This window comes from Notechis scutatus, chromosome 1 (assembly GCF_049901735.1).
Source record: "Notechis scutatus isolate UNSWTSFEM ecotype Mainland chromosome 1, rNotScu1.2, whole genome shotgun sequence".
Lineage (NCBI taxonomy): Eukaryota > Metazoa > Chordata > Lepidosauria > Squamata > Elapidae > Notechis > Notechis scutatus.
Genome location: NC_142009.1, coordinates 45363145 through 45384795, shown reverse-complemented (window position 1 = coordinate 45384795; position 21651 = coordinate 45363145). Strand labels below are relative to the sequence as shown.

General features: G+C 35.7%; 1 protein-coding gene across 2 annotated transcripts in view; it reads right to left on the bottom strand.

Annotated features, from left to right (window-relative positions):
* LRPPRC (leucine rich pentatricopeptide repeat containing) overlaps window positions 1-21651 on the bottom strand; it is a 92617-nt gene that overhangs the window by 49631 nt on the left and 21335 nt on the right. For both annotated transcript variants that reach the window (XM_026683437.2, XM_026683455.2), the window contains exons 12-22: window positions 21140-21258; window positions 19141-19234; window positions 18379-18448; window positions 13999-14026; window positions 10170-10218; window positions 9005-9111; window positions 8717-8794; window positions 7620-7730; window positions 6279-6409; window positions 3719-3804; window positions 1850-2057 (exon numbers count right to left, since the gene is read on the bottom strand). In XM_026683437.2, the coding sequence (XP_026539222.1) occupies window positions 1850-2057; window positions 3719-3804; window positions 6279-6409; window positions 7620-7730; window positions 8717-8794; window positions 9005-9111; window positions 10170-10218; window positions 13999-14026; window positions 18379-18448; window positions 19141-19234; window positions 21140-21258 (1081 nt within the window). The remainder of the gene's footprint in view (window positions 1-1849; window positions 2058-3718; window positions 3805-6278; window positions 6410-7619; window positions 7731-8716; window positions 8795-9004; window positions 9112-10169; window positions 10219-13998; window positions 14027-18378; window positions 18449-19140; window positions 19235-21139; window positions 21259-21651) is intronic.

Below are 21651 nucleotides of genomic sequence, written 5' to 3'. Positions count from 1 at the left end.
ATGCCCCACCATTTCAATGTAACTTTCCAGAATTTATGGAATAGATTCCATTGTTTGAATTGATGAAAGCAGAACATATCTATGAGCTCAGGAGAAGGTGTCTGTTGAAAGCTATTGGTAGACCAAAAACTGTAAATCTGTTCTGAGAAGGAATAGAGAGGGAATGTCCAAATAGGAACAGCTTCCAATAATTGTCCCAAACAATAACTCTGAAGGATTTCTGCATATCTGTTTGCTAAATGAAGATAGGAGAACATTGTATTTAAAGTGCATTTTATGCTTGATTAGTTAATAGGGGAAAGCAGACTATTGGCACTCTACGTTCAAAAAGCTGTCAGGTCACACCACCTTGTGCAGTGATTCAAAAGGAAACTTTACTTCACTTTTTAAAATACCCCTATGAGTGGTTTATAGTCCTACCCTTAGTCTAATCCTATTAACAGATCCAAGAAAAAACTGTTTACTTAAAATAGGAATAAGATGGCCAGTTCTGTTGCATGCTATACACCAGGGGTCCTCAAATAAGCCACTACCGGGTCATGGCTTATTTGGAATTGGACCACACAAGCGGTGGGCTGGTATACGCATGCAGCCCTTGAGCATGTGGCTGGCCAGTGGGCACTCATGTGTTGGCCTGGTACTCAAGCAAGCTGAGCTTTGTGTGTGTGCTGGCCTGCCACTTGCACATCCCAATTCCCCTCCTGTAGCCTAGTTGGACCACCAAGTCACAAAGGTTCACTGCTATAGACCATTCTGGGAAGCTGAAAAAAGCAGCCTTGAAGAAGGCAAGAAATTTACAGTTTCTACAGTTTCACTGGTTTTACAGTGAAGCCAAGGAAACTAAATGGATATATCTATGTTAGTCATCAGGAAGTAAACTCAACTCAAGCCCAATTTTACTCGCTTTTGGACATAGGGTGGTGGGAATATCAATAATTCTTAGAGAATGCAGTGATCTGAGACATCTTTTGTTTCTTTGGTATTATTAGGTTAAAAAAATGGAAGAAATACTGCAAACAAAAAAAGCATGATGGTCATGATGACATATGAGCCTCGATGGCGCAGTGGTTAGAGTTCAGTACTGCAAGCTACTCCTACTGCAATTTGGCAGATCGAATCCCACCAGGCTCAAGGTTGACTCAGCCTTCCATTCTTCCGAGGTGGGTAAAATGAGGACCCAAAAATCGCTCTGAGAGGGCTGTAAAACACTATAAAGCAATATATAAGTCTAAGTGCTATTGCTATAACAACAGTTACAGCAATACCCAGTGTTTCCCTGAAAATAAGACAGTCTTATTTTTTTTTCCCACCAAAAGAGGCATTAGGACTTATTTTCAGGGGATGTCTTCCATTCTTTCACCTCATGACGGTGTCATCGACAGCCCTACCTAGCAGGAGCCTGTGTGGACGCTGCCATCCATTCTGTTGCACCTGGTTGCACAAGGTGGGGGCAAAGCACATGGATAAAAATCAAGCTAGAGTGGGGATGGAGGGGTGGAGCTGCCTCACATGCCCCACACCCACTTACACCATTCATCCCCACCCTAGCTTGATTTTTACCCATGCGCTTCGCCCACCTCATGCAACCAGGTGCAATGGAATGGGTGGGGTCTTAACTTGGACTTATTTTTGGGGTAGGACTTATATTGGCCACACATAAAAATCAAGTTAGGTCTTACTTTCAGGGAAACACAGAAACAGCAGTTAATTATGGATTTAATGAGTTTCCCTAAGTATAGGCTTCTCGAATTGCACTATAAAGAAAGCATGTAAAGATTATGTGTAAAATGGAAACATGAAAGTAAGTATCTTTGCTTCTTTAGTTAACTGCAGGTGTCAACCAACTTACCTCTGCAAGTGAACAGTAACGAGGGGAGAACACAATTTTACAGAAGACTGTGGTAACACCAGGCATACCATAGCCTCATGTAGCTGAGTCACCTTTTCAACTTCACCTTTGATGGCTACATTATTAAGGATACGGAAACACTGTGTGACAGCTGAATCTTTAATAAAGACATTCTTCTCTTTCATCTCCTTTAAAATGTTAATAGCATCTACAATAAACCACAGCAAAAAAAAAAGCCTTAGGTAATTTTATATACAGAAAAAAACAAACTGCTATTAAAACAGCCTTTCAAAAACCAGCAGGAATGTAAATTCTGGTGTATAATGCCAATTTCAAGTTAATTACTACTTGCATTTCCAAACGAGACTACAATTATGAATCCACAAAGCATGGTTTTATCATTTTGCTGCAACTTTGACGACAAATTACAGGTGGGAACTGTGAGCCCACTCTGCACCACATAACCCCGTAGAGTCTGCCCTATAGCAACAGGATCCTAGTAAATGGATGCTTTTATCGTTTGGTGCTAACATCTGCTAAATCACACCATTGTTTCTTCAGCAGATGGCTTGTCACGAGGCCAAATAATAAAGATGTATTTACACTGTATATAGAGCCAGACTAATGGTCTGATACCGATAGGGCCTGTTTGCTGTGTCGATACTAATTAGCCAAGGAGAGCCAATGAAAGCTTTCTAAGAGACTGAATGTTAAAACATTAGGTTCATTAATCTTCATTAGAAAGGCAGAAACAAACATTTTCATATATGGAATAAGACCATTTTTGTAATGTTCTTAATTACTGCACACACAAAATGTTTTGACTACTTTACATAAAAGCATCTGCTGAAATATTTCCTGCAGCATGTTACGGGCTTTTGAAAGCTTGACATAATAGCACCTTTTAATTGTATAGGTATCTGATCTAAATATCAACTCCTTTTATGAAAATAATCACTCTAAAACACATACAAATATACACAATGTGTATATTTGTTTTCTTAAGTTTTCACGGGTACTTACATGTATGGTATTCAGCTTTGTTCGGGTATTTTCCCACGTCATTATAGCTGTGCTTTTAAAGTTGTAGCAATGTTTCGGCAGAATCTCATCTGCCATCATCAGGCTTCTGATGAACACAATACAGAAGCCTGATGATGGCAGATGAGATTCTGCCGAAACGTTGCTACAACTTTAAAAGCACAACTATAATAACGTGGGAAAATACCCGAACAAAGCTGAATACCATAAATGTGTATATTATATATACACACACACATCCTTTACCCTTTTAAATAAAGAAATTTAATACAAATCATCTAACAGAATCTCATATTCAAATTCACTGGTCACTGTCAGAATATTTTCTTCTAATTAACTATGCCAATAATTTTACAGTTTACAAGTCCTGTAACACACAATTTTAAGACCTAATCCTATATTTCTTTAAAAATCATTTTTTCTCCAAGAATGCTGAGACACTTTTCAAAGAGGTTATGTTTACAGGCTTTACACTCAGGCTTCACACCTTCTTAAAGAAAAACAAGGCCATTAGTCAAGGCACATATACAATTTGTGCCATAAGTCATGATCTTCAAACTCAATCCTAACAGCAGCGCTAATAAAAACTAGCTGCAGAAATGCAAAAAGCACTGAGCTGTGTTAATGTAAATGACAAGCTTGCCAGTCCATTAAAACTAATGGCCTACATCGTCCAAGTATCTCTGGTTGAATTCACATGCAAATTTGGATGTAAAATGTTCAAGCACTTTGTAGAGTATGATATACCATTAATATTTTTATTCTGGTGGAAAGATATCTGTATTATATAACAGTAATGTACATTGAAAAGAAGCATGCATTGCTTACCATCCAGTCTTTCACGTTTCACCAAAGTCTTAATCAATTCTATGTAAGTGTTTAATTCAAGAACATCAGACGAATCTTTACGGCAACTAATATATATATATAAAGAAATAATTAAATTTTTATGTCATATTTGTATACAATAATTTCAATGCACAAGCTGATGCATGTTCACCTAGAAATAGTACATGGAATGAAACTAGTCGCAGTAACTTGATAAAATGATATTATTGCTGAAACATTAAGATTTTGACAGAAGCACATTTGTTTGAAAACATCAAATTAAATCCAGCTGCATTAATGGAGAGCTTGAGAGGTGAATGTAAAAAGAAACAAATTATTGAAAGGACTAAAGGGCAGTGCCTTTGTTTTTAATCTGTTTTAAAGAAATAAAATATTGAATATTGCAAAACTTATGTAAAAATATGTACAAAAAGAGAAGGCAAACCTGAGGTATATTATCAAGCAACACTGCTAATGGGCGATATATCAAGACTAACATGAACTAAGATCCCTTTGACATCAAATGTCCATTATATTTATAATTGCATTAGAACCCAAGTACAACTAAGCTTATGCTGAATTTAATGACATGTCATTGGGATTGTCACTGCTGAGTGATGTGGTTGTAAAACATGGTGTCATGTGGTTGCGTTGCTTAGTGATGACCATCCCAGCTGTGCTAGGTGTTGTAGTCCCAAGAGATATGGGTCATTAAGCAGGAAGGTGTGTGAGTCCCAGGTAAAAAGTCATTATGGGTAACATTGGGAGCCTGGTGCAGGCTACATGCTAGTTGGGGGAGGCTGAGGAAGTGGGGTGCTTCAGCACCATGAGAGCAGAGGAAGACTGGAATGCAGAGCGTTAAAGAGTGAATGAGCATTGGAAAGCTGGGAAAGACTTACTGAAGTGAGTTGCAACCTTCCCTGCTGGCTTTCCATTCTCTTGGTTTGTGGGGAAACTGGAAGGGGAAGCTTACAAATTGTGATCACATGACCATGGCTTCCTGCAATGTCATAATTTCAACTCAAGCACCCACCGAGATAGCGATCACATTATGAGCAACAGCTGGAACTTCAAGATCGGTTGAATATCAATTTGTTTCACCACTACTGTTAAGTCTGAATAGTCACTGAAGGAATTGGACGTAAGCCAAGGATTTCCTCTAATGAATTTTACTTACCTCTATTATAATATCCTACTAACAAAGGATTGTTTCTCAGGCATATAGATTTTACAGTAAACCCAATTTCCAATCAGTCACAACCACTGCCAAATCAGGAAATGTCATACAAGGGCTGATACTGTTTGTGACTGTGGTTTCTATAGATTAGTATATATGAAATGTCTGACTCTGTAAGTCGTTTGTTCACAGATTCTGCAAAAGGTAACGGACTGAGCAAATGCACTTTATAGATCATCTAAACTGCAGAACGCACTGTTTACCATGATGATTAAAGAGATATGTTTCAAATATATTTGATGAATGTGTCACAGTGTAAGAAACATTACAAGAAATATTTATATGTGTATGAGGCTTTGCATTCTCTTGAGATACTGATATAAAAATAGTGACAAACATTTGATACAAAAATATTCCATGTGGCTCCTCTTCAGCAGTCAGCCAGCAAGAGAAAGTTTACTAGACAGCAATAGAGGAAGACAACAAACAATTCCACCAGTCTTTCTTACCCCTTTTATGAATAGTTATAACTGCATATAACAGAAGGACTACTATTTAGCCATTGAAGGTCAACTTTTTTTTTCTTCACCCTTCCCTAATCCTTGTACTTTTGAGGTCAATTACTTTTAGTTAATATGTTTGTGGATATGGAATTTTTTTACTGAATATATGTAATCCACCAAAAAGCATTTTTTTGGTTCAAGAATAGAAACAAATACCTTAAAATAAATAAATTACTTTAGCAAGTTCAGATGTATAACAGCTTTGAGTTGTTAATAAAGTTGCATATGCTGAATCACAATCTTTTAATGCTAAAATAACCAGGGGAAAATCTTAAACTATTTTAGTTTATTATAGTTGTTTTAATTTAAAACAGTATCTCAAGAGTACAATTTTCAAAAAAATTAAAGAGAAAATGAAGTGCTGAAAAGCACTTAGCTTCTTTACAATTCAGTTATTACAAGTTTTAGCTGGGAGCTAATTTTCACAATCAAGTTTTTGCCTTTTGAAAAACAAAAAGTGTAATAACTGAAGATAATTACTAAAATAATACCACTTACAAGAATTGCAGTAATATATACTGTAGATGTATCAGAATCTAAAACTAGATACCAAGATAGATTCTAAGACTTCATCAGAAATAGATTAAAATACAATACAGAGTAATAGGAGCGTAAAACACTAACAAAAGTGCTGGCACAAAAGCGATTGTGTAATCATGACAGCTTACACAATCAATTTTGAATTTCAGCAGAAAATATTTTGTGCGGGATAAGCTAATTAAAAATGTATGGGGGGTGATAATATTCAACCTACTTAATTCAATAAGGTCTGTATATCAGCATAAATCTCTGTGACATCTTTCAGTGCCAGTGTACTTACAATTCTTCTTTCAGGTTCATTGCTTCCTCTACATTATCATTTTGACAGCAAAGGCGTATTAAGGCTCCATAGCCCACAACATTCATGTCGAATTCATATTTGGCTTTTACTTCAAGAGCTCTCTGCATATTCTAGAAGGAACATTAAACAAAAGATATGTAGAAAAAGAAAATCAACATGACATTTATATTCTACGAGGGGATTACATTTATTTACATATGCTTACACTTTGCACTGCTTCTTAGGAATTCATATGTTTTACATTTATGTGCAAATGAATCTTTTATAAATTAGTAAATAGTTTAAATATGTCCATTATAAACTTTTATTCTATGTTGCAATATTTGTTTTCACTGATTTCTGAAGTATGCATATCATAATTATATCACATTGAACTTCATGACAAAGCATTTTCACATTTTATATCTACAGCTAATATATCGCAATCACTTAAATATATCAATGAGCAGAGAACATATTAAATTGGTTAATTAAAAAGAAGACAAAGCTATTCATAATCCAATTTTCTGGCATAACATGATATAAATTTAAAATTCTGATATATTAATATATTTTTAAAATTAAAATATAGTTTAATTCACTATGAAATCAGACACTGCAACAGTGCCGTGTAAAACAAAGCTCAGGGCCCATGTATAAGAACTCGGAGCAAAATGAAGTTCTATACAAAAATATGAATTACAGTTGGATGCCTGCTAATGAAGACAAGAGCCACTGTATCTCAGAAAGCTTTTCTTCAAGGAAAAAAAATGGAATTTCAGTCCCCACATTAACCACCTTTTAATATTTGACTTGCAAATTATTACCCATGTATCAGTTGCTTGACAATCTAGTTGTAAGAGACCAGAGCCGTGGCTTGAAAGGACACTTGGCATGTATGATAAACCTTTCACAGCTGTTACTATCATTCATTTTGCAGATTACCATTAACAGACTTCCACAATCTCAAAACATGTCATTCACAAGGTAAGTAAAAATCAGTATTGAGGGGTTTTTTTCACTAATTTTTTTAAATACTTTAGATTTGCAAGGAACAAAACTGAAATCCAGAAAACACTAGTTTTCCTTAATCACCTACATGCATTTGCAGTTTGACAAGAAACAAACACATAATTGTATTCGTTCATTTTGAGTTCTAATGACTTTTATAATCTCTCCCTAAGTCTCTCCCCCTCTCCCCACCTATATGAAGTCTCCTGTGGCTAGGATTTGGATTTTAGTTAGGTTACTCTGTAAAGTGTCACTTAAACTGATGGTACTATACATAGTTCAAAGTATTTAATTTACTTATCATACAATAAACAAATTGCTGAAAATTACCTTTTCTGAACACAGAGTCAATATATAGTTCTTTAGAATATCTCCAATGGGTTTGTTTTCAGCTTTAAGTTGTTGAAGCTTCTCCTCCACATCATGTGAACTAATCAAGGACTAAGGTAAAAGAATAGAAAGATATTCAAATGATGCTTTACAATGAAACATATCCCAGCAACAATGTGTATTATTGAATATACTGGAATACTTTTATATTTTCAGGGGTTATGTGTAAGGTACAAAGGAAACCCCAATGTTACACTTTTGAAAAATGTATTTCTGTTATCTCAGTTGTGAGCAATGACACTGAGTTGTATCAGTCATGTACTGCTCTAGGATTTATATTGGTCTTAAATAGGCTTCTCCCATTGGGAGCAGGTCCCCCATTCTTCTTTGTTCTCTGTGCGATTCCAATGCAAGTGAGGACAGACTAATTTGTACATTCCATTATCTTCTGCATCAGCATGATATCAACATGACCTGAAATTCTTAACTGTAAATAGCTCTATCCTTAAGAGGAAACTAAGTCACAGCAACATAGCAACATCAAATCAATTGATGGAAAAGTCAGAAACACCAAGTAGAAAGTCCTCAACTAATGCATATTTTTACTATTGCTAGGATCAAAACTCATTTTTTTAAAAAATGGATTTTTTGTGTGCAATAAAACTTGGAAACCATGTATTCTTGTTATGTATCAAAATAATTTAATGCTGCTTAAATACTTAATAGTTGTGTACATACACAATAGTTGCTCATCAGAAGCCAATAAAATCACACCATAAGATATAATTAATGGTTTGATATATATTTGAATATAAGCATCACTATGTTTATGATACATTAAAAAAAACTCAAATAATGTGTGGTTTGTTTTGCTGTAAGATTGCTATCCATGTTTAAGAGTTGCCCTGTCTTATTTGTCTCTTAAAACTTTAGCATTCTGCCTAAAATATGCTTCATTTCAGAAAAGGATTAAATAAAACTATTTTTATACATCAAGCATATTGATTTTTAAGTTAACTACACACTTGGAATGAATATGTTTGTATATATGTATGTTTTATATAATTATATATAAAATAATATTTGCCATTACAGACCTTAATTAAATTAGGAACGTTGTTTTCACTCAGCAGTTTGCGAATACCTTTGTAATAGGTAGGAAGAATCGTTACATTCTGTAGGAAGAGGTGGAGAAAATCATGTGAGTTTTAAAAGCACAACCAAACTGGGAAAAAATTGTTACACAAATTTCAGACATAATTTAAATCTCCAACACTTGCATGCCATTGTGAAGTGGTGTGGCTGTACTTAAAAGCTGCAATTTCAAATCTAATAGATACATGTCAGGAAGGATGGGCATTATGTAGCAAAAAATGAAATAGTACCATCTTATGCAGCTGATGGAAGTATTGTCTCAACTGCTCCTCCTTGTCCTGTATCTCTGAGTCAGTCATGTTGTCAATCAAGGAATAAAGAAAACGGCCAATATTTTCTGCAGGGTGGGGGTGGGAAGACAAGAGAAAGCATTCCACTAAAATTACTGACACTGTCATGTTATCAAGATTAATTTATAAGAAATCATTTTGGTGTGAGATGTCACCCTGATGAGAGGCTCTGAAATGGCAACAATGATCACTGAGGCATAGAGATTATGTGGTTTGGGAGCACATATCTAACTGGTGAGTGAAAGGAATATTAATTATTTTCAAACCAAATGACAGCTTTTCAGAACAAAATCTTTCTTCAATCTATTTTTCCATGGCTGTGTGACAAAAGCAGCACTGCCCAAGGCCTCTCCCCCACTTTCCTGCCCACCACCCCAAAATAGTTGCCATAAATATTTTGTCATTTATTCAAAAAGGAATAGAGCTTTTTAAAGCTTCATAGGCACATCCTCATGTATTTCTTATTATTTCCAGGATTTTTCTGAAGCTAGTGAATGAATGTAAACATAATAAAGAATATTAAATGATATTTAATCACCAGCTCCAATAATCCTGTGGGGAGCTGCTTATTAGCCAATGAAATTTAAGTTTAACAAAAGATGCTGTATAGGTAAACAGTATTAATTTTAACACTGAAGCATCAGGAAGAATAAATGAGGTTCCAATAAAGAACTACATAGTGATGTATACTGTATTTTCTTATTATTAAATATATTTTTGTCACAATGTAACTTTTGTTATTAAAACATTACAAAAAACTATTAAATTAATAGCTTTTTAAAATACTTGTATTAATACCCTTCTAAAAAAGAATCTTACTTCCATCTGTAAATGCTTGATTACATTATCCTGTAATCTGTTCATTTTACTTTCTATATAAGCATCTCAAGTACATTTTTCATTAAAAAGGAAAAACACTAATAAAATCTCATGGATTCCACAAAATATACTGTGATCATCTGGGTAAAGTTTTTACCCAACATATTTTCAAATTTCACTTTCAAAAAGAAATAATCAATGTTTACGGTTGTAATCCCTCAAACCTATCATTACCCAGAAGAACGGATTTGTGGATAAGTTACAATCATAGAAATTGAAACTCTACCAGTTTCTTGTTCACCCTTCTCTTCTTCCATATACAACAGTTCTGTTATCTGGTAAGACAGAATAATCGTACATTTCAGCCAAGAAAAGCAAGCAAGGGCAAATAATAACTGAAATTGAATTCAACAAATAACAAAGAAGCTCTCTACTAGCATTATTTTGTGCCACATCATAGCAATTTATTTTTTTTAAAAAACAAAAGCTTTTAGTATTTAAAAAAAAAACATTGCACAAAGATATACTGAAGTTCAAAAATATGATCTCCATGATTTAGTTCATGCATTTTACCATTCTTGAAGCAATCAGACACTATTGTTTAGAAGTTTAAAATTGGAGATCTATGTAGTTTGCTATCATTATTTATTAATTAATTTTAATACAAAATTGCACTGTGCATAACAGACTCTATTTCAGTCAAGTATTTAATTTAGGAATAGCATAGTTTACTTTAAATAGATTTGGAGGGGGAGAAACATAAGAACTATTACTTAAAATCTGATGGCTGATAGAAACCAAAGGATCTAGGTAACGGCTATTTGGTCAGCTGTTTAACTTGATTTTTCTTAAACTTGATTACCCTTCCCCACAATTAGTATCAAGGGAACAAGATTTTCCACCTCCATTAAAATCCATTTTAATGCACATTTTTTGGCAACTCTGATCAAAAAAGATATTTCGAGATATTTTATTTGCCTTTTTTGACTACTTATATACTGTTCAGTGGTTAAAATATTGGGATTATTTTAGCTTTTCTGCATAAATCTAATAAATGAGAAAGCTTTCTTCTCACTACTCATCTCTTTGTACATAATTAACAAGAACAATTACACTGACAGACACAGACAAATAATAATAGTACCAGTCCTTTTGTATACGGAGCTTTTTAACCTTTTCCAAGTAACCGTTTCTCCCAGTCCCTTACTTTTTTAGGGGCACCTACCAATGTAAAAAGAATGGGAGGGCATTATGACTGGCCAAATGTCTATTTGTTACAAGGTGTCACACTTTTTACAACAGATAAAAAGAACAAAAGTAGGCACTATAAGCCAAACAAAGTCAGGGGAAGCATAGCTTCTACAATTCCTTCTAGCCCCTTCACCAACACTGGCCATAGAAAGCATAAGCATTTTCTTCTGTTTAGTGAAATGTGAGTTTAGGCGCAATGGTGTATTAACCATTAAGCAGACAAAACACATGCTTAGGGCACCAGGCCCAAAGGGAACACCACAAATTTGAAAATATGGCTTCGTTTGTACAGTATGTACAAAGGAGGGGGGCACCAAGATTTCTCAGTGCTTAGGGCACTAGTGAGCCTTAATCCGCACTGTTTGTGCATGTGATGTATCATTTCCTCCTCATGTTTATCTGTGTGTGTGTTTATGGGGTAAATTGGAAAGTTCAAGGCATCACAGAGGGAGAAGAGAGGGAGCTTAGAATAGAACAGATGCCAACATTTTAAATAGCTGCCCAACTTCCTTTCCCACTGGGATGCACCAAGGTTATTTTTTTCATGAAATTGTTTCTCTACAGCCCCAGTCCAGTTTCAGATATGCTATCTCTTTTGCCAATTTATCCCATCATAACAAATTTGGTTCAAATTCTTTCAGGTTTTAATGGTAGATAAATCCTTTCAGGTTTTAAAGGCAGACAAAACTGATGGGCGGAGACCTGAGTTCCTTTGCATATTTTTTAACCAATATTTCAGTGTTTTGGAAAAAATAAAAAGGAGGAAGCATTGGAAGTATCAATTAGAATTATTTTACTGCAGACAAAGCAGCAACGTTTGAAAAATGTCTTTATCAAGGATGCCGTCTAATAACATCGAACAATTTTATTCAAGTAAAAACCTCAATGAGTTTAGGTAATACTAAAAACACAAAATGTTGTTTGAATCTACAGTAAAAGAAATATATTTTATAATGAATATTTCATTATCCTTGTTACTAAAATATTAAAACAAATATGTCAGGTAAGATGGAGCTACAGCAAGGACAGTGGTAGGATTCAAAATTTTTTACTACCAGTTCTGTGGGCGTGGCTTGATGGGCATGGCAGGGGAAGGATACTGTAAAATCTCCATTCCCTCTCCACTCCTGGGTGAAGGTTATTGCAAAATCCCATTTCCTCCTCACCCCACTAACCTGCTTTCCAGCTCCATTCTCCTGTGCAAGGCAACAAAAGAAAACCCAGCCAATCAGCTGGGACTCGGGAGGCAGAGAATAGATGGGGGCGGGGCCAGTTAGAGGTGGTATTTGCCAGTTCTCCGAACTATTAAAAATTTCCACTAACGGTTCTCCAGAACTGGTCAGAACCTGCTGAATACCACCTCTGAGCAAGGATAATGTTTTGAAAAAGCAAAATATGTGCATTTTAAATAGAAAGGGGAAGGCATAACTCATTAAATCCATGTTTTTTTTAAAAATAACTGGTTTATGTTCATTTATCATTTTTTATTTTGTTTCAAAGTCTTATACAAAACAAAATAAATCCACACCATAACCACCCATACAGTGATATTTACCATGATAGTGAATGGTATTTGCAACTTGTCCTCAAACTTCCAGCCTTAGCAGTGTCCTAACGGTTATGATTGTCATTTGCCAGCTTCCTATCAAAGTCAATGGGGAAGCCGGCAAGAGGTCAGAAATGGCATCCATGTGATATTGCATTTAATGAAGAGGCATGTTTCACTTAATGATGGCAACTGGGAGTGCCAGAATTTCCATCACTAAGCAGTAAGATTACATGGCATTGTTCTTTATCAGGGGTGTCAAACTTGATTTCATTGAGGGCCGCATCAGGGTTTTGTTTGAACTCAGCGGGCAGGGTTGTGTGGCCAGAGTGGGCATGGCCATAATGCCACTTGTATTGGGGGGCATCTATGGTGGCCTGAATGCTCTGCCAGAGAAAACGGGCTCCCAAGCTCCATATTTGCTGGCAGAAGCAATGCAGGCTGGTCCTCTGCTATTTCCAGAGAGGCCCCGGGGGCCAGATCTAAGTACCCTGTGGGCCGAATCTGGTCCCTGGGCCTTGAGTTTGACACCCCTGTTCTTTATGATTGTGTTGCTTAGTGATGGTAATTCCAGCCCCAAATGCTGACATTAACCAAGAACTACCTGTATTGAAAAGGCTTTTCAAATTTTTTTATTTCTAACATTTTTATTTCCTAATTATTAAAAATGAAGCTACAGAATGTTGATTAAAAAAAAGGTCAGCTATGTTTACAGCTAAATTTTTTCAAAGAGAAGGTGTTAGCACACTTACGTAGTTGCTTTAACTTTAACAATGGTTTTGGTCTTTGGAAAAATATTAATGGCATAGGCATTTTTATATTTATATAGTTTGGTTTTGTAGAATCCTTGATAAAGAAATTTTCCAAAACTTGCTGGGTTTTTATACCATCAAATAATTCCAACTGGTACTTGGGATGTCTCTTATAAAGACAAAACTGCTGCCCCTAAAAGAAAACGTTATCCCCTACCATGAACAATAAAATTAGTGCCTACTTAATAAATGCAATAATAAATGCCACCTTCACAATATGAATGCACATTCACAACGTGAGGAATAGATTATAAAGCAAAGTCAAGCATTTGAAAGAACAAATACAAAGAGAAAGTATTAATTACATGCTTAATTTTCCCCACAGAGATCAAAAGGAGTTAAAAATATTTAACTTTAGATAAATCATGACAGTTTAACATGCTTCACGTAGGTGTAGTAAAATATTAGACTTACATCTGAAATAGGAGATATTTCTATTTATTGTATTGTTCTAATACTGTGCACCCAAAATATCTCCCCATTGCAGCTTAGCTGTCTTTACTTACCTTTTTCCAAAGATCAACATCAGTACACCTGCAGAGGGCAGCAGAAGATAATAAATTGAAAATCCAAAAAACAAACCAACTACCTATTATTTCTTTTGAATGCTCAATACAACTGAACAGGTCACACCATGAGTTCAGATTTGCTTAAGTGAAGCAACTTGAGAAATAATTGACATATATATTTTAGCATAAGCCTATCTTCACAAAATGATTTTACTATATCTACAGACAATAACTACCACTGGAGTTTTTGTGATAATGTTCAAATCTATGCTCTCATTGCATTTCAAAATACATGCCATCTGTGTAATCTTTTACCTGTACCACCTACACTGTCTGTATTTAATATATTATTCCATCATGAAATTGACTTGAAACCACAAACCTCACAGTTTTAAACAACTAGCCTAATCACCACTATTTATTTTTGTATCACCAACTATTATACAGTATGGAATTTTCTTGTAGAACAATGATTGCTTTTTAAAATGAGTTAAGATAGTAATCCTATTCAAAGTTATATAACTGGAACCTTCACCATGTGAGCAAGCCTCATCCCATAATATCATTAAAATAAATAAAACCTATCTCTGAAGCATTTCATGTACAATTAATTGCACACGTTGTCTCCTCTGTGATCTAAGTCCCTGATAATATGGTCCTGGCCGTCAGACAAATAAATATGCATACAGTTATATCCAGGAATGCCTGCAGGATACTGAGCAATGCCACAAAGGGATATAGCTTATTTTAATCCATGAACAGAACCTCTATGTCTTCCAACAGAAGTCTTGTATTTGATGACTGCTGGATTAGAATATATAATGTAAAATATATCTATACTCTTCTTTCTCAGATATGCTTTCTAAAAGTTTACAATGGATTTATCTGCTTTACCCTAGAAATTGTAATGTCTTGGGCACAAAGCCAGCTTTGTGTAAATCACTTTTGTTCAGAGACTGAACCATATCTGAAACCTTGCCAAGAAAACTGCGGGACTAGTCCGGGTATTTGCCACATTAATGCTTGTCTTAATGACTGCAATCCCGGCATTGTAGTTTATGGTTCGTAAGTGATCCCATGGGTCATTAAGCAGACAGGAAAGGAGCGCAGGGTACCTCAGGGGGATCTAGGACAACTCGCTGCCACCAACTTGCCACTGCCAGCTCGCCATGGCCAACTCAATTCAGGACAAGGGTTATACTAATATCAAAGAAATGGTGGAATAGAATCATTAAAGAAAGGATACCAAAGAAGGGAAAAAATGAAATATGAATGACAAAAGTAAAATGTTTTAAATAAACTGAATTGTTGAATTGTTGAATTGTCTTGTGGCGAGTTGGTTGCGGTTAATTGACTGTGGCAAGATGGCCATGGCCAGTTGGCTGTAGCGAGCTATCCCATTCTGGTCTCAGGGGAGTGGGGAAAAGCCCTCCCAGGATTTTCCCCACTCAGGAGCTTAAAATACACCTTGCCAAAATCCAAGCAGGATTTTTACCTTCTTGACCTGGGGAAATGCACGTGACCTGTGCAATGTCTCTCCACTCCAGAGCTGAAAATCCTCCCTGCTGAAATCCAAGCAGGATTTTTAGCCTCAGAGCAAAGAGACACCAGTGCATGGCCTGTGCCAATCCTCCCAGGGCCTTCCCCCATCCACTTGAAGCATTCTGGGTGCCTTAGCATATCATGCTGTCTCTCCATTTTCTGCTTTATTTTTTAGCTCCCTCTCATTTCTGAGAGCTAGTTGAAAGAGCTGCCTATGTGAAAGGATTGTAGCTCCCTTCCGTGCACTGAAGGGAACTCCTTTGGTAAGATGCAGGAACCTGTCTGAATCCTGCTGAGGGAGTAAATGTCTATGGAGATTCTCAGTCATCAAAGTCATGGTTGTCCCAAAGGTGCTTTTTCAAGAGGTAACTGAACTTTGTTGTTTTTCTTTGAAGTCGTTTCACTTCTCATTCAAGAAGCCTCTTGGATGAGAAGCAAAAGTCTTCAAAGAAAAGTAAGAAAGTCCAGTTGCCTCTTAAAAAAGCACCTTTGGGACTGCTGAAGGAGTACAGCTTCCCTCTGTGCACAGAAGAGAACTCCCTCAGCAGGGAGCAGGAACAGAACCTAAAACTTCAGGATTTTAAAATTTGGCTCCCCTCAGCTGGCCGTTCTTTCAACCAAGAGGAAGTCCTTTCGGCGGCAGCAGCAGCCTGCAAACTTCCATGCTGGCTTACCACCAACAGCTTTCTGGGGAAGCTGGCAGAGAAGAATGCAAATGATAATTACATGATTGTGGATCACTTGGCAACCAATCATAAATGCCAAGTACTTAGATTGCAATCACATAACAAAGAGGTAGTGGTAATGTTTTGCAACAGCCAGAAGGGCTTCACAGGCTGTACCGCACCTATAATGAGATCATCATAATTCCTGATCATATTAAACAAATAGTTGTAACTCAAGAACTGTCTATATGAGGATCTTATGGAAAACTGTTCATAGTATGGTTTCTGTGTTCCATGACACAAGCAGCATACACTTTCAGCATTTCTAGTAAACTAGTTTAAATAAACCAGTCACTGATCCAGAGATAAAATATATGTGTCTTCTAACTCTGGATTATTTTCCCAAGGTAATTTCTACTCTGAACTGGCAAGGAACTTATCCTGCCATATCAATTTAATACCATAAAAATACTTCACAGATTTCATCTATCCTAATAATTTTTATTACGTTGCCTTTCTCCCTGGATAAATGACAATATAATCCTAATCACTTTTACTTCAAAGTGATTCAGATTTTTGAAACACCTTGCCAGGAGCTAGGAGGAATTATTTGTTTAGTGATACACACATTGAAGTAATACAATCTGTTTTGTCTCACCTATACTTGTCACTGTTTTCCTTGTCACTTTATCTTTCTTTCAAATACAATAATTTTAGTTTTCTCCATCTCCCTACAATTTGCATGCAATTGCCACCCATTTCTTATTTGCTTGCTCTCTCCACTTTAATGCTGATTATTTTTTTTGTTTTCTGTCCCTATAGTGTAATTCTGATTTCCTTCCTTTTTTTTCCTATCTATTATGTCTACACAGTTTTCAGTCAGGGCAAAAAGTACTGTATAACAAAACTGTAACATCTCTCCCATAAGCAAAACTTAGTCTCCATTTTTGTCACTTGTTGATTTTTCTTTGTTGAACAATAATTTTTCTTTTGTCTCCACTGCCACAAATCTGAATTACCATCATTCTTGTCTGATTTCTTTTCATTGTAGTTTTATGTTGTGAGCCACCAAGACTGTATAAAATTGTGGCAGGGTATAAGCATGAAAAAAATACTTTTGTTCACTAAAACTTTAAGCAACCAAGGCAGCACAACCAAAGAGAAATAAAAAAATGTAGATAGCACCAAGTATCATATATGATCAACAGAAAAATTACAACCACTGACAAAATGCATTTATCCACATGAACATTTCTATCCTATGCATTGTTTAGTGAGGGTTAATATCAATATAAGATTTTTAGTATTTAAAAGAAAAAGACAGTAAAACTAAAGTTCTGAACAAAAATCATTATATGTATGTATTATATGAGATCTGAATACTCCAATCTCTAATACAATTAACTATGATTAGAAAGTTTTTAAGTTCAAATCTGAGTTTAGGCATAAATGGCATTAGGTAAAGCTTATACTGTGTGCTCTGGAATACAGACATAATACTGATTAACCTACTATAATTGTGACTAGAATTATTGTGATAGTATATTTGAAGCATAATATGTATATAAATATTTTGTGAATATTTAATATAAATAGTTTTACTTGTCAATATGTATTATCAGAGCAGTTTCAGCTATAGAAGCTCATTATGAAATTTGGGATTTGATAATTTAGTTCAGCCTCCCACACAAAGATGCTCATTATAGGGGAATATTTGGAAGGTGTCATGATCTCCTAGGAAAGCTGGAATATAAATCTAAAACAAGGGTCTTCAAACTTGGCAAGTTTAAGACTTGTGAACTTCAACTCCCAGAATTCCTGAGCTAACATGATTGGAGGAGGAATTCTGGGAGTTGAAGTCCACAAGTCTTAAAGCTGTCAAGTTTGAAGACCCCTGATCTAAAAAAATGAAAGACTAAATAAACTCTGTTTTCAATTTACTGTATGGAGGTCCAAATGAAAACCTTCACTTTTCCACTTATAGAACAGGATATTAAACTTCAGCAACACTGAAGCCCAGCTATAAAAAGAGTCCTAAAAGATCCTGCCAGAACAGTGGGATATTATTAGCTACAAAGAGCTTTTTTAAAAAATTGCCTTAAATAACAGAAAAACAAAGTTGGAATTTGGGACCAAAGATATCCAAAGTATAAGATTTCATAAGTCTCACCTTCTAAATCCAAGTATTAGACTGTTCCTGATATGACTCCTATCCGTTGTCCAGATGTTTGGGGGAGATACTGCAAGTTAAACTAAATTATTCAGTATGCATTGATTTGTACTTCTCTAAACAGCACTGATTCAACAATTGTTATTTTAAAACCCAATATGCTATAAAGGAAAACAAAATATTTAATGTTATATACACATACTTGATAGAGCTATTGCTTTATATTTCACTGTAAAGTCATATTAATCCTGTCTTTCTTCCTGTATCGTAATCAGTCCTCATTCATGACTAAGTTTAAATAAACTTTATTCCTAAATAAAAAAAGGAATCTGTTCTATAAATTCAGATTTTCCAGTCAAATTAGATATAACTTCATTTAAGTATAGTTTTGAAGAACATTGTTAAAACTTACATTAATTTTATAGCACAGTGAGATTCAAATAGACCATTAAGGTATATCTATAAAAACTCCTCACAGTGTTCATTTCTGCAACATTTTAAAGAATATTTTAAGAAGAGTAGGTAATGTATCATCTCTTTCTTCTATCAAAGGGATATGGGGTTTTTAAAATGAAACAAAAGACTAATTTACCTATTATACTTGCTTCTAATCATAAACAGAGGCATCTTAAAATACAAATTCAAATAATCGTAAATAACAAGTATTTTATATTAATTATTAACATTTATCATTCTTAAAATTACCTCAAACTACTTTTCCAAACAGGCTACTCAGATAATATATAAAACAAGAGCACTTACATAACTCATAAACTTTATTCAGTCTTCCATTAGAAGCTTCATGCCTGATTTCTGCTGCTAAGAATTTACTGGTTTCCAAAGGACAGCCTTTTTCCTATGGAAAGATGGTAATACAGTAATGGTAATACAGCCTGGTATATCATGATAGTCAAGCTCTCTAAAATACTTCATATTTTAGATCTGGTGTGGGTTTGGCCAACAGCCTTCCAGCCTTGACCAAAGCCGTCTTCTGTAATTCAGTGTGTGCAATGGCTTATCTTACAGATGTTATTAAAGGTCTCAAAAAAATTATTTATGCAAAGCATAATTTTAAATTGTAATTTAAAGACTAAAAAGACAGAATGTGCACAGTAGACTTGCAAAGCAATCATTTTAAAAGACAGTATCTGTTTCAATTTATTAGATTTGTAAATACAGTGCAAACTCTCAAGCTTTTCACATTAACAATAGTGAGAAATGTTTTGATTGCTGTACAAAAGAGCCAAAGTCCTTTATAAAATTAACTTTATATCTCTGAATGTTTTTAATGTGCTGCGTGCAATATTACGTTTGGTAGAAAAGGAGATCTAACTAAGATAAGCTTTTTCAGAAGGAAGTGTGAAGGATGTCCTAGACCTAGACCAGGGGTGTCATACCCAAGGCCTGTAGGCCAGATCAGGCCCCAGTGTGCTTAGATCTGGCCTGTAAGGGCCACCCTGGAAACAGCAAAGGACCTGCCCGTGGTGCCTCTGCCAGCAAAAATGGAGCTCAGGAGGGCTGCGCATGGCCCTCCCGGGCTCTGTTTTCAGACACGACAGCCTCCTGCAGCCCTCTGCCAGCGAAAAGAGAGCTCTGGCAGGCTGCATGCAGCTTGCCTGGGCTCTGGTTTTGACTATGCTGCCCTCCTGCAGTCCTCTGCCAGCAAAAATGGAGCTAGGGGAAGCCGTGTGTGGCCTCTCTGAGTTCCGTTTTTGCTGACAGAAGGCTGCAGGAGGCCATCGTGACTGAAAACAGAGCCTTGACAAGTGACAGCAAGCTGGCCACGCCCAGCCCCGAGGTCAAACACAACCCTGATGCAGCCCTCAATGAAATTGAGTTTGACACCCCTGTCCTAGACTAAAATATATGCTTTGTTTATAGCCTATCATTTTATGATAGAGAGAACTCACTTTGCAAGGAATTTAGTAAGAAATTTAAACAATTTGCTTTCCTGCTATGTTCAATTTATACATGATTATGAAATATTATCTAGTATCTCATCATGCCATTAAGTGTAATTTCAATACTATTCACGCTTCAATAGTATCATGGACAGATTCAGGAAAATGTTGGTTATACCAAGCACTTTAGTTTTCCATCTCTTTAGAGAGTTGCACTTCCCCCTCATGTGAGATAGCTAAAAGAGTGATCTATATATGAGAACAACCATGCAAAGCTTTTCTGTCTTGAGATCACTGGTTTCAAGAAAAAAGAAAGACAAACCTAGTATGCACTCTGTCATATGTGTGGAACAAGACACCAGCTGGGACAGGCTGGTGACCATATGAAGGACATGAAATCCTAAACCTCTCCAGTGTGTGTAATTTCAATGGGAACAATGAAAAGTCTCAGGAGAAAAGGGTTAGGAAGAAACTGAGTTTAGGAAGAGAACCTTGTTCAATGGGGCAAATAAACCATTAACACTGTTTTCCTGCTCTTACAACCTAAATGCATCCTCAGATATTCAGACTGCTAGCCCAATGCATCTGGCCAATAAGACAAAATTTGTATAGATCAAAACAATTCTACTCTGTTCTCCAATCCTAGCATGCTGTACTATAGAGCAAGTATACATCATCTGATTCTGTTGGTTTTTATCTTAAAATTAACAAAATTACATTATCTGATATATCAAATATATATCGCCCTACTACTTGGTATTTCCAAATCATGAATCAAAGTCCTGAAGCTCAATCCTATACAACCCTATAATAATGAGTGTTATTAAATACTAAAGTGCTAAAACAAACGATAAACTTACCAGAATCCTCTGGCGAAAAGGGTCAGGGTTATCCAAATTTGTAAAAACATATAATAAATATGTGTCAATATTTGGCTTTACCTCCAATTCATCCATAGCTTTGAGGACATTAATTACGCCTGAAGAAAAAGACCACAGGTGTTAAATAGCTTGCTAATGGCTCGGTCTATGAAATAAAGATTACGTAAGGCTTTATAACAGTGTCAAACTTGCCGCGTCACATTGCCATCACGTGACATTTCACAATGTTTTCCCATTTGCAGACCTGAGGTGGATGTGGTCTGTGCAGGACACATCCAGCCCATGGCCAGCCAGTTTGACACCCCTGCTTTTTAAGTTTAATTATTTTATGCTGGCAAAATTACATAGAAAGCAGAGACTACATCGGCCTTTGTTTTACTGTATTCTGTACTCTCTTTTACTGTATTCTGCTTGATTCTCTTCAAACATAGATTATCAGATCCTAAGATGTGAATTTTTTCTATATGCAGATTGTCTGATTTCACACACAA